Source organism: Pseudoliparis swirei, chromosome 9 (genome assembly GCF_029220125.1).
Source record: "Pseudoliparis swirei isolate HS2019 ecotype Mariana Trench chromosome 9, NWPU_hadal_v1, whole genome shotgun sequence".
Taxonomy (NCBI): domain Eukaryota; kingdom Metazoa; phylum Chordata; class Actinopteri; order Perciformes; family Liparidae; genus Pseudoliparis; species Pseudoliparis swirei.
This window is the reverse complement of record NC_079396.1, coordinates 8187748-8200895: the sequence shown is the minus strand read 5'-3', so window position 1 is coordinate 8200895 and position 13148 is coordinate 8187748. Positions and strand designations below refer to the sequence as shown.

The window sequence follows — 13148 nt, the reverse complement described above, 5'->3', positions numbered from 1 at the left end:
CTTCTCTGCTCGATTCTAAACCATTTAGCTCCTGACGGGTGGTAGATGCATTGTGACTCTGACTGGCCGAAGATGTAGAGAGTATGTGTAATGGATTCTAATGGCCGGGTAAAAGTTTCAATACATTGTGGTTGGCCAGTATGTACTGTGTAGGTCATCGTGGTTGCTAAATAAAGTGCGTTGCATTCTCGGGAATGTCCATAGAGGAAGTAGTAAGGTTCGGGTTATGCTAGAAAACCACATTGGAAGCCAACAAAGTTGTAAGCGCAAATCCGTCTGCTACTTCAGCACCACAGACGGTGCAATGGATTTATCAACACACAGCACAGGTCGGCTTCTCATATTTCAGAGCAGTGGTCAAGGCCTAAGATGATAACTCGCACCAAGCCACCAAGCTCAGTCAGACAACTCATCCACCCCTCATGCCTCTGCACACGCTCTCTGCTACGAGGGGGATTGAGAGGAGAGATTGGCAGGCTAACGAGAGGGGTTGCATTTTGATCATTTTGCTAAGACGGAGTATAGCATCCCTCCTCATTCCCCCTCAAATCGCTTAGAGCTGTTACAAAACCCCTGACTCTAGGGCAAATCCAGTCCAGATAGAGACATGAGCAAGAGGCGATAATTGTTTAAAATTGCCACGCATTTTCAGACAGATGTTCCTGGAAGGCATTCATAGGGTAACACTTAGTTGTACATGTGAATAGTGACCTACAAATGTCTGTAAAGAAGAACAAAAAAAAGCTAGACAGGTTCAAGCCTTTTTTTCTTTCTCACCTCCACAAACAATGTCAGTTTGTCAGGTTTGGAAAGTTATGTTAATTGTTGGATGTATGTAATAGCTGTAGAAACATTATAGAGATGATGCAAAAGTTAGTTGTAGATGTTGTTAGATAATAAGGCATATATTCATTAGACCAAACAATATACAGGCTGTAGAATGCTAAGCATTGTGTTGTGGCCTGTAAAATGTGTGAATTAATTTGTATCATCACCACTGGCTAAAAAGACTGAAGTTATTTGTCTCTCTCTCTCTCTCTAAAGCTGAGACAAGCTTTCTAACCTCTGACAAGTCCAATCAATAGTAGACGGGTGGTAAAAACAGATGGCACATTTTAGTGTGCAATTATGTAAAAACCACATTGTTTTGGTATTGAAGCCTGTGAGGCTTCCTGAGGGTTCAGGTGGCGAACCATTAAAAGTGGTTCTTGACATACATGTTTAGCTGTATTTTCTTTTTCTGCATCTTTTTTATCTCTTTCTTTTCTGTAGACAATAAATACATGGGAATTTAAAATAAAGGGAATAAATAAATAGAAAAACACAAACGATTGTTTCTCAGCATGACATCGGCTGTGGCCATAAAACCAGAAATTAACACACAATATTGGGTAAAATAAAAAGGTTATTGTCTGAAATAATTCAGAGCATTGTGCTCTCGGGTGTTGCCCTTTCTGAGCTGTTCCAAATGTAAAGGCTTTAGCTGCCTGACGCACACACAGCATCAGCGTACTCACCCATAATGCAGGGGTTCTGGTTAACATCAGTGCAGTGACCTATATGCACTGTAAGTGTATTTATGGTGCACTGACCTAAGTCAGAGTAAGCCTCAAAACTTACAGCATTCAGTAACCCGGTGTGTTAATGTATTGCTGATGTGTCCTTTTTCTCAACACGAGAAGCCATTAAACCTAGGTCAGTGAAGGAAAAAGCTGCCGCATTTTTAATTTTGCCAAAGTTAATACATCTGGTTCAGCTCACGGCGACAAAAACACAAACATGTATCACCAACTATGCAGCTCTACGGAGCTTTATAGCCTCTTTCACTAACTACATTGTTTTATTCCTTGCAGAGTGGTCAGCGCTTGGTTTTGTTTCAGAGCTCTCATCAACCTTGTTTCCGACACAGCACTTTTCAACGAAAACAAGCTCTAATGAACCCACTGTACCCTTCCTGGCCACCAACATACAGCAGGAAGTTGAACAACGTGAAACATTTTATAGATATTGTTCGAAGGATTTAGTGATGACCAAACCAGAGAGAAATGGAGAAAAAAAACATTTTCATTAATTCATCCAAATGTTGCTCCATATCTTCTTCTCCCATGTGGTCCAAACATGTAAGTTAAGCATCTTTAACTAAAACATCCACCTCGTCATAATCAGGACGCACTGCTACACAGGTGTGTCCCATCAGGATAATGACTAATTAGGTGTATCTGTCACAAGTCAAAGGGTTCTTCTGCTTGAGCAGAGATCCACACAGGTTGAATTGTATTTGTGGTGGACATTTATAGTATTCAAAACTAATATGACTGGGATGTGTAGCATAGATTATTTAGCTACTCTCAACGATAAATCCTTTTTTTTCAAACGGCAAACAAAAGTCTTGACACCGAATACGTTTTTCTTTCAAACGACACAGGACTTTTTTTCACAACACACAGTTGCTACTAACAATAATGATTGTGTCCCAGTAAGTCTTGACAGTGTGCACAATACCAGGACCCTGAAACGAAAGCAGCTCATTGTATATCAGCCATCGTTCCTTTTATCATTCACACCTGCACTTCTCCTGCTGTCACGTCAATATGTCCGCTGTTAGAAAAGGCCAATTTAACACTGTGTTCGAAATTGCAGTTTCGGGTCATGTTAGTGTTGCTAGTAATTTCTTTCCCAGCGAAGCCCTGCTCCTCATTTAACCCGCTACATACATTCACAACTGGGAGTCTGCCAAGTCAAACCAGTCTATGCTGCTGGCCACCAGATCAGTTGGGGGTTGCTTTGCTCGAGGGCACTTTGAACTGATGCTGTTCGGGGTGCCAAGCTGAAATTAGATTTCTTTCATCACTTTCCTCAACCAACTGACCCTAAACCCAGTTTCATTGATACAAATGTGTGTGCCTGCTTAAACTGCTGGCAACACAAGCATGGATGAACTAATCTCTGTGCACCATGAACATGGGAACTATCCTGAGAACCAATAGGCTGGAGCGTCGAGAATAGGAAAGAAATAGAGAGTAGGAGAGAGGGAGGGAAATGGGAGAGAAGAGAAAGAGAGACGACAAAGTGTGAAAGATCGAGTAAGTAAGCAAGACATAAAGAAGTGTAGTCCCGGCACTCTCTGGCATGCGTAGATATTATTCATTGAAAAGGCATGAATACACTCTCAAGTGCAATGCTTTGAGCCACCTGAAAGTACACACATACACACACACACACACACACATATATGTACACACACAAACACACACAAATATTGTTCAAACACGCACATGAGTGAAAATCAGGACCAAACCCACATAATACATTCAGGCACTGGAGCAGACATATATATGTGTGTATATATATATATATATATATATATATATATATATATATATATATATATACACACACACACAGAAAACAAGGATGGAAGAAAGCAGAAAAAGAGGAGAGGAGGAGCAGAGTTGAAAAGAATATGCCATGGAAGAGACACACCCCATGCGAGTTATGTGAGGATTAAAGTAAAGGGGTGAGGAGAAAGTGGAGAGTTGGAGGACAGGAGGATGGAATTACTGAATACAGAAGAAGGGAAAGAAGAGAAAAGAGAGGGAGAGAGTAGAGACACAGCATAGAGAAATAATAGCCTCCACAACGGTAAAAACTGAGGAGCTGGAGAAAAGAAGAAGAGGGAAGAAGTAAGTGGAAAATGAGCTACGGGACCAGAAATAGTAGAAGGGGAAAGAAACAAATGGAAAGAAGCATGATGAAAAAGAAGAGTGAGAAACACAAGGAGTGAAAATGACTGCCAAGAATCCATCCATACATTTAAGGATGGTGAGAATAAAGGAGAGGAAGAAAGTGATGGGAAGAGGAGGGACGGGTAGTCACAGATAACACGAAGCACACAAAGAAAGTGACAGCTCTGCTCCGAGCATGACTCTGGTTGGCTGTTGTTTCATTATAATCTCATAACTGTAAAATCCTGGAGCGATGGAGAGAGAGAGGGAGAGAGAGAGAGAGAGAAGAATACTTTCATAGTGAGAATGAAACAGCGAGAAAATTGGACATTAATATTCACGTCTGGTTGAATCGAACTGAATGCACATTGAAGGCTGGCACATACATACAAACCGCTTGTTGAACACACATACTAGTGCCTGATTGCTCTTTCCTTCACTCACCCGCTCACTCACTCTCTCACTCACTCGCTCACTCACTCGCTCGCTCATTGTACACTCTAATATTTAACCCCACTCATTTTCTCAATCCATTCAATTACTCAGTAACTCTTCATTTTGCTCATTTACTAAGTCACTTCCTCTATCATTCACCCACTCACTTACTCACTCACATTATCAGTCACCAGTGCTTTCATTCACTCATTTACTCCCTTGATAATGGTCTCAAACAACTCACTCGCAGGTTACTCATTCGGTCACAAAGGTAAACATTTGCTCACTCACTCACAAATGACTCCAAACGGAATACGTACAAGCCTGCTTTGTAAATAGGGTAGCAGGTCACACACACTCCCAAGCCAGAATACAAACACAGTACTAGACAGGCCGTCAAAGCGAAGACATCGCTCTCGTTTCTTTTCCTTATTCGGTTTCTGTAGCTTTGATCACTGGCAGCAAAGAAGCCTGTGCCTCGCTTTTATCTTTAGAAAGGCAAACCAATAACAAACATCAAAAATATAAACACATTTGAATAAAATTGACTTTTTTCTCTAATAATATACTGTATCCATGGGATTTCAACCAAATATGATTATTACTGTGTGTTAGACAAAGCAGTTAAAAATAGTAATTCAATAAAGCAATATCCGTACTGTAAACATAAGTACTGACTGCATGATGTGAGCAGCATAAGGGATGGTCAGAAAGCCTGTCAGTTAAGTGGCTATTTTCCTGGGAAATCGAAACGTGTTTCTTTTTAAACTAATAGACCGTGGGTTTACTCTGAAGATTGACCACTCACTGTCCTATTTCATCAATTGATAACTCAAATTAAAAAAGTATTGATACCATTTAACAGCAAGTGGCCGCATTTGTCTTTGCCAGTCAGACGTGTCTGCTTCCTTGTTTCCCGACTACATATTCTTTAATTTTACTTGGACTGCACTAAAATCACTTTTTAATCAAACAACTTAGGTAAACTGATCACTGATCATAACTCATAACACAGTTATATATCCAACAGCAAAAATGTCCCACCATGCTAGCAATAAACCTGCCTTACACCAGTTGCTTGCATAGCATAGCATATCTCATAAACTGACAACATCCAGACTGATGCAAGTTGATGTGAGTAGCTTACTAATAATTATAGTCTATAGTTATCTCACATTGACAGGAGTGCCTTCAAATATTTATCCCTTCACACACATTTTCTCCCTTCCGCGATATCTGCTTCCTCGTCTCCTCACACAAATTCCACACTCGGCATCGCACACACTTTTTCTCTCGTCATCCTTTTCTGTCACACTGCTCACCTCTTCCACGAAAGGGAAACTCTGCTAAACCGACTAGCGTCAATCTGCTAAATGTTTACCTCCCATGCTCTCCGGTAAATCTAGCTCTGTCATTGTCTGTGTTTCTCTCACAAACACACACTTTCTCCCCACAGCCTTTTCCCTCAGGGACTTGGGTACATGTGGCAGATGCCTGAGACACATGTGACACATCTACTTTTCTTGCTTTCTCCCCCTCCCACATGTTTAATCCACAGCTGTGGATTTCAGTTATTTCCTCAGCCCACCATGCACACAAGTCCAGACAAAGAGACAAAAGAAAAAGGGAGAAGCAATGCTCAAAACTCAACCAAATGTTACCCAGTCTTATCACTCCGCTTTCACACTCACATTTAAACCTGTTGAGTCTGGGTCCTTATCTTTACAGGATTTGTTACAGTTAAGAAAGCTTCAGGGAAATCTAAACTGACTACCCCCCCCCCCACACACACACACACACACACACACACACACACACACACACACACCCACACACACGCACACCCTCCCTCCCATTTTGCCCTGCATGCTCTCTTACCTGTCACGGTGATCAGCATGGGAGCCACCAGCGGCCGGTTGTTATCCAGTTTTCGGCTCAGTCGGATCTCCCCGCTGGTGTGATTCAAGAGCAGCAGGTGGAGCTCGTTCCCTCGGTCGATGGTGTAGTACAGCCTGTCTGACACATCAGGGTCGTGAGCGGGTACTCTACCAATTACGCCGCTGGGGAAACTGTTGGACCGATTGGATACAAAGTTGTTGAAAATGATTTGAAAGTCCTGCAGAGTGGGCCGGTTGTCATTCTGGTCCAACAGTCGGATGCGAACAGTTGCCCGGCTGACTAGAGGTGCCGAGGTGGCCTGGACTACGATGACATACTCATTATGGGCCTCATAATCAAGATCAATGAGTGAAGTGAGCTCCCCTGAAAAGATGTCCATCTGGAAGATCTCAGGAATGTTGCCCTCCACGATTTGGTACATGATCTGAGCGTTGGCGCCCTCGTCCGGGTCGGTGGCTGTGATCTGGGCTACCGCAGAGCCCACTGCGCTGTTTTCCTTCACGAGAACCTCAAAGTCATCAGCGGGGAAAACAGGGGCATTGTCGTTGACATCCAAGACTGTCACCTGGATGTGGACGGGGGTTCGCTGAGGGGGAACGCCTCGATCAACGGCATAGGCCGTCAGCTCATAGAATGGCACGCTCTCACGGTCCAAACGGCGTACAGTTCGGACAATGCCAGATGTAGGTTCAATGGTAAAGTCTCCATCCCCGTCCTCGCCATTTTGGAAGGTGTACTGAACGCGGCCGTTGGCGTGTGAGTCACGGTCAGTGGCTGAGATTTGGAGGACACTGGTAAAGGGAGGGGCGTCTTCGCTCACTGTCCCCTGATATCTGGGGCTGACGAACTGAGGGGCATTGTCATTCACATCATTCACGTTCACCTCAACATATGTGGTGTCTGCTTTCTGTGGTATGCCGTTGTCTTTAGCTGTTATAGCCAAAGTGTAGGTCATCTGGTCCTCATAGTCGAGCTCTGCCTGGAGTGTTATAGCCCCCGTGGCAGTGTCGATGCGGAATTGTGGGATATTGTCCTCGAGGAAGTACGTGATTCGAGCATTCTCACCGACGTCGTCATCTGTGGCACTGATCACAACGACAGTGCTTCCAGGTGGTTGATCCTCATTCACGCTAATAGAGTAGTGGGCGCTCTGGAAAACAGGCCGATGAGTGTTGGCATCCGTGATGTTGATGTGCACCTGACAGGTGTCGTGGAGTGTGCGGTCTGAGGCAGTGACTGTTAGTACGTAGCGGCGCTCCTGTTTGTAGTCCAAAGGGAGAGCTAATGAAAGCATTCCAGACCCTCCTGCTGTGCTGATGGAAAAGCGGTTTCGGGTGTTTCCTCCTGTTATCTGATAGGTCACAGCACTGTTGACATCTCGGTCCACAGCCGTGACGGTCCCTACACTGGTACCAACTGCCGCATCCTCATTCAAGCGAGAGTAGTACTCCTTTTGGAGGAACTCCGGGCGGTTGTCATTCACATCCATTACAGTTATTGTAATGCTGGCTGTCACAGAAAGAGGCGGCATGCCATAATCCCTGGCCTCCACGCCAAAGAAATAGTGCTCCACAGATTCTCGGTCAAGAATTGAGCTTACTGTGACCCAGCCTGTAGCAGAATTGATAACAAACGGTGTGTCAGAGCTGGTGCCAGTTAACCTGTACTCCAGACGAGCATTATCACTAGAATCGGTATCTATGGCCTGAATGTGGAGGATGGAACTACCAACTGGTGCACTCTCGAGCACAGACGCCTGGAAGGGCGTGGAGACAAAGATCGGTGGGTTGTCATTGACATCCGTCACTTGTACACTTACAATACCGGTGTTGTTGGAGAGAGGCGGCCGGCCATTGTCCTGTGCACGAACACGGAGCGTATACTCCCGTTCAGACTCATAGTCTAGCGGTGCCACAACATGGATCTCCCCAGTGACACTGTCGATGGAAAATTGTCCTCGGCTGTTACCACTGATGATGTTATAGTGAACAGCAGCGTTGCTGTCCTTGTCCCGGTCTGTGGCGCTCACACGGAGGATCTCAGAGTGAGGCCGTACATCCTCCTTCACTGCTACAACATAGCGCTTTTTGCTGAACTGTGGCACATTGTCATTTTCATCCAGAACAGCGATGAAAACTTTAACAGTCGCGGAGCGGGGCCCCGGCTCCTTCCCCTGGTCACTGGCGTCCACCTGTAGAGTGTAGTGCTCGTTGATTTCCCGGTCCACCGCTCCACGGGTTGTGATGAGCCCAGAGCGCGGGTCAATCTCAAAGGCTCCTCGTGCAATTGCAGCCGAGTCACCGACAAAGCGGTAACGGATATTGGCATTGGATGGGGAGTCTAAGTCTGTCGCTCTCAGCTGTAAGATGGGATACCCCTCCTCTACGTTCTCCCTGATCGCCTCTCTGTACTCCGTCTGCTCAAATATAGGAGAATGATCGTTCCGGTCTGAAATGGTAATGGCCACCATTGTGGTGCCAGAGAGGCGAGAGGAGGCGTGATCGGTCGCAGTGACCCGGAAGTAATGCAAATCCATGTGTTCTCTGTCTAGGATCTGAGTGGTGCTGATGAGACCTGTGTCTGGGTGGATGTGGAAGTAGTCAGATGATCGGCTGTTCATCAACGGGGCCATGGTGTAGCTCACCCTGCCTGCATCCCCTGCGTCTGGGTCTGAGGCGGACATGATAATGACTGAGGTGGCGGGTGGCTGGTTCTCGGCTACTTGAACCTGGAAGTTATACTGGGGGAAATGGGGATGTCGGTTGGCAGCCCGTCGAGAGCGAGGCCAGGGCATCAACATCTTCCTCCCCCTTTCTCCCTTTGAGATTTCATCATCTGCTATTATCAGCCGTTCCAGGCTCCTCTCTCCCCTTGCACTGTGCCTCTCCTGCTCCTCACCTTCCCCCCTCTCATTCCCCTCTCCAACCTCATGGCTTTCATCTGCCTCCCTCTCTCTCTTCCCTCTTTTGCTTTTGGGCCGTGTGATGGTGGTGGTGCTACTGCCCCTATTCTGACCCTTTCCTCCCTTTGCCTCTCTCTCCTCTGCCTGGCTTGCCTTTGTTATTTTTATTTCCCTCTCCCACTCCCACTCCTCCTCTTGCTCTTCTCTCCCTGGTTCTCTCCCTCCCATCAGCCGTGCCTCTCTCTCGCCCTCCCCCACCTGTAATTTTCCTCCCCCAACAGCGGCAGCAACAGCAGCAGACCCCTCTCCCTCCCTCTCTTCATCCCTCTCCCTTTCTCCCTCAGCCCCCATCTGCCACCTATCTGACTGTCTGAAACCTTCGGGCTCTAATGGCACTTGCTTACCGGATTTTAATTGCATGTGTGCATGGTCGCCCTGCTCGGTGGCTGAACAGTCAGTGGAAATACTGTCAGCGCACCCTGCCTTGACCATCTCTTGCAGTGCGGTCTCCCATAAGTCCTGTTCCTGTGTCTGAGCATGCCGAGGCGGGTTTTCTATTTCAGAGTCAGGACTATATCCATTCATGTCCTTGCTTCCCCCCTCATTGTTGTTGTTGTTGTTGTTATTACTGTTACTGTTGCATTGTCTCCACAAAAACACATGCTGGGAGTCTCGGGGAGCTGTCCGTGGTGCTAAAATGTCGTCCTTTACGGAGGGTGAGTGAAGTGAATGCCCAGAGTAATTCTGCCACGTGGGCAGCTTTATTTCTGAGAAGAACGAGCGGTGGGTGTCATCGGGCTGATTGAGGAGACGTGAATTGATCGTTGTTGCAGAGCGAGACGTGTCTGACACACCGCCTGGAGATTTAACAGGGAACTTTGCAGGCGAGAAAAAGCCTGAGTCACTGGCAGACTCTGTCTCTGAAGTTTCATTTCGTTTCTCAGCAGATAAACAGATCGGTTTGAATAGCTTTTCACTTTCTGCATAACCGCCTGTTTGTGTTTGAGGGGGCGTATTGAGCACCAGGCCGGGATGCCTTGATGCAATTGATGCGCTTTTGCTGGATAGAAAACGTTGGTCGGGCATCACTGTGATGCTGCTGGGGGTATATTGGAGAGGGGGCTTCCTCAGAGCTATGTCTCCCTCAGGGATCATAAACTCTACTCTATATCCATCCCCCATTTCTATTCTGTCCAAACAACCAAAGCGACCGCCTGGAACCTCTCTGCTTACTTCCCGGGTTTGGCTGCCCTGCCCTCCGGTTGCTGTTGCTGATTTCCCCTGCGGAGGCTTATTATCAGCCCTACATAGGAGCGTCAGAATCGGACACACCAAATCATTATCCGGATAATTAGATAAATTAATGTATTTGTTGCCTCGGTTCACCCCTCGTCTGTTGTTTCCCTCTCTCCTCTCAGCCCTCTGCCCCTTCTTATCCATAATTCTGATTTGGTAATACCTTGCTTTCTCCTCACGAACAGGGGGTCCACACTGCTTTAGGTGCGCCCAGGTGCAAGGGTTAATCACGACCGGTGCGCTACATCTGTAAGCTTCCTTCCCCCCCTTATCATCTCCCCCACTCCTCGCCCCCCTCTCCCTGCACCTATTGCACCCAGTCCAACAGCTATCATCACCCCCCTCTCTGTTGCTGCTGAGATCGCTAACATTGTGCCTTCCCAAATGAAAACAATTAACAACCCCCCTGTCCACGCTGGATGAGCCCCCATCAGCACCCCAGGCATTGTTGCTGTTTCCGTAAAGATGCGGCTGAATTTGATCTGTGTGGCCGTTCGCTGAGGAATAAGTTAAAAAAGGACAAACGTAGTCCAAATGTGAGCCCTCGATATAGTTTGAATTCTTGGTGAAACGGGGATGAAATTTGAAAGTGTAGTTTAAAGCCTTACTGTGTGGTGAATTGTATCCAGAAAGAGGACACATGCAACAAGAGCAACCGGTTGGCAAGGGGCCAAGAGATGGGTTGTTGGCCGGGAAGATTGCTTGTTTGTCGGGGCTTGACCGGTAAAGATAACCGGGTGTCATGGAGCAACATGTAAATAGCCTCCTCACCTCACGAGCCCTCTCGCACGCCCCTCTCTCTCTCGTATCTCCACTTCCGGGTGCCATGCTCAGGCCAGAGGCGTGCACAAAGGCTCCGGCGGCGCCACGTTTGGTGAGGTGTGGTCTCGATGCCGGCCACCGTTGCGCGCATGCTCTAGTCCTTTGTACTGCCCGTTTTTTGTCGTTTTGAACCGGCGAGGAGGTGAAAGCAGGTGAAGCGGGAGGAGAAACAACGCCCTTCCTCATCATCCTCCTTCTATCCACCCCCTGTCCTGCGCCGACGCCATCAGAGCTCGACCTGCTCCTAATACCTGGGTTGAGAGGAGGAGGGGGTGATGATGGTGCCGGAGGGCCGTTTTCACACCTCCAAAACGTCCCGACTCCTTTGACTCTCTCCTTCCGTGTCCCCCTCGCCACATTCTGGTGATGTCTTCCCAGCGTCCCCCCTGTGCGCTGCACTCCAGAGCATCCCTCGGTCTGTATCCGCTCTACGGTCCACCTGCTTGGGCGTATATTCCAGCTGCCCCTCGGCGACTCCCCTGCTTCCTCGCGCTGCTGTTGCTGCTGGCTCACTTTACCGGCTTCTCGGTAACAGAGACCGGGGGTCCATCGGTTAGAAGCCCTTCCTGTATTCCCAGTCCCCGGGGTTAGGGCGAACAAAGGGCCGAGGAGAAGCAGGTGGAGTGCCAGAGAAGAAAGCAGGAGCGGGGTGAAGCCCGGTAGCGGTGCAGCCATTTAGTCTCTTCCTTTCTCGTTCTCTCCCTCTTCCACCACTTCCTATTCTCTCCTTCTCTCTCTCTCTCTCGAGTGCGTCTTCCCTTCTCTCCGTTACTTCTCTCTCCCTCGGACCGCCGGCACCGCCCGACACCTTCCCCCAGGCTCCCCCGTCTCTCCGTCGGCCTGGAGAGTTGGCATCTATCCGCTGTGGTCAGTGGAGCTGGAGGTCTGAGCGTTAGGAGCGGCGCGGCAGCAGCATCTCTCCTCCCGTTCATTCATATTCAACATGGCTTACACACTCACACTGACTGACTGGCTGGCTCACACACTATACCTCCCGAGTGTGTGTGCGTGTGTGTGGGGGGGGGGGGGGGGGGGGATGTGTGTGTGTGTGTGTGTGTGCGCGCACTCTCGTCGGCACAGCCCGGTGGTAGGCTACTATTCATACATCCACACACACACGATCACACTCCTCTCTTTTTTCCACCCCTCCCCCTATTGCTTGCATCTCTACCACGCCCCTCTCTCTCTCTCTCTCTCTCTCTCTCCCTCCCTCCTCTCTCATAAGGATGGCTCCCGTACACAGGGCTGTTACACAGCACCAGCGGCGGCAGCCATATCCTCAACTGGAAAAGGACGGAATCACAACGTCATCAGCGGATTATCCGAAATAATATCATCCTCACAATATAGCCCTGCAGGTTTGCCACTGTTTGCCAAGGACAGACACACTTGGAAATCCTGCTATCAGACACCTACAATTAGATTCTGACATTTTAAAATGAAATGGTGCAACAGTAGGATGTTTAGGATGAATTTCAGAAAAGCATTTCCTCAAAACTTTACCAATAGGAACGAAAGAACATGCATGACGTGACAAAGTATATGGTTTGCATTCGTCATTTTTTCATAAAGGACCAGATTGTCCTATTGTGTGATGTCATCCTCATCAGGCTATCCAGTCCAGTGATTTATAGTCTGAATTGTCAGTTTGGCTCTTGTAAGTGACGTCATCTCCCGTATCATCACCGATGAGTAATTTGTATACGCGCGCACACATATACACACAGAGACACACACACACAACCTCCCCCCCCCCCCCCCCCGCACACACACACACACAAACAGAACATGACTTTACTGTGAATAATATTTTCTGTGGAAGGATAAACTATATCATGTGTTATGGGTTATAATAGGAGATTCATATGTCTGCCGTATGGATTAGTGTGATTCATTTCTAAAGGCACATACCCGCTATCCAGCAATCATTCCAATTTAACACTAATTTGTTCGGAGTTCTCATGCCGGCGGAAAGTGCGGGTCATCAACTCGTTCATGGCCTACTAAGGAGCAAGTTATCGTTCTTTCCAGTCAGGGCCTGTTAGTCAAGTAGACATTTGTATTCAACC

The 13148-nt window shown here is 47.5% G+C and overlaps 1 protein-coding gene across 1 annotated transcript in view; it reads right to left on the bottom strand.

Annotated features, from left to right (window-relative positions):
* Window positions 1–11754, bottom strand: part of celsr3 (cadherin, EGF LAG seven-pass G-type receptor 3) — a 105029-nt gene extending 93275 nt beyond the window's left edge. The window contains exon 1 of the mRNA XM_056422351.1: window positions 6039–11754. Within this exon, the coding sequence (XP_056278326.1) occupies window positions 6039–11754 (5716 nt within the window). The remainder of the gene's footprint in view (window positions 1–6038) is intronic.
* Between the last annotated feature and the right edge of the window lie 1394 nt (window positions 11755–13148).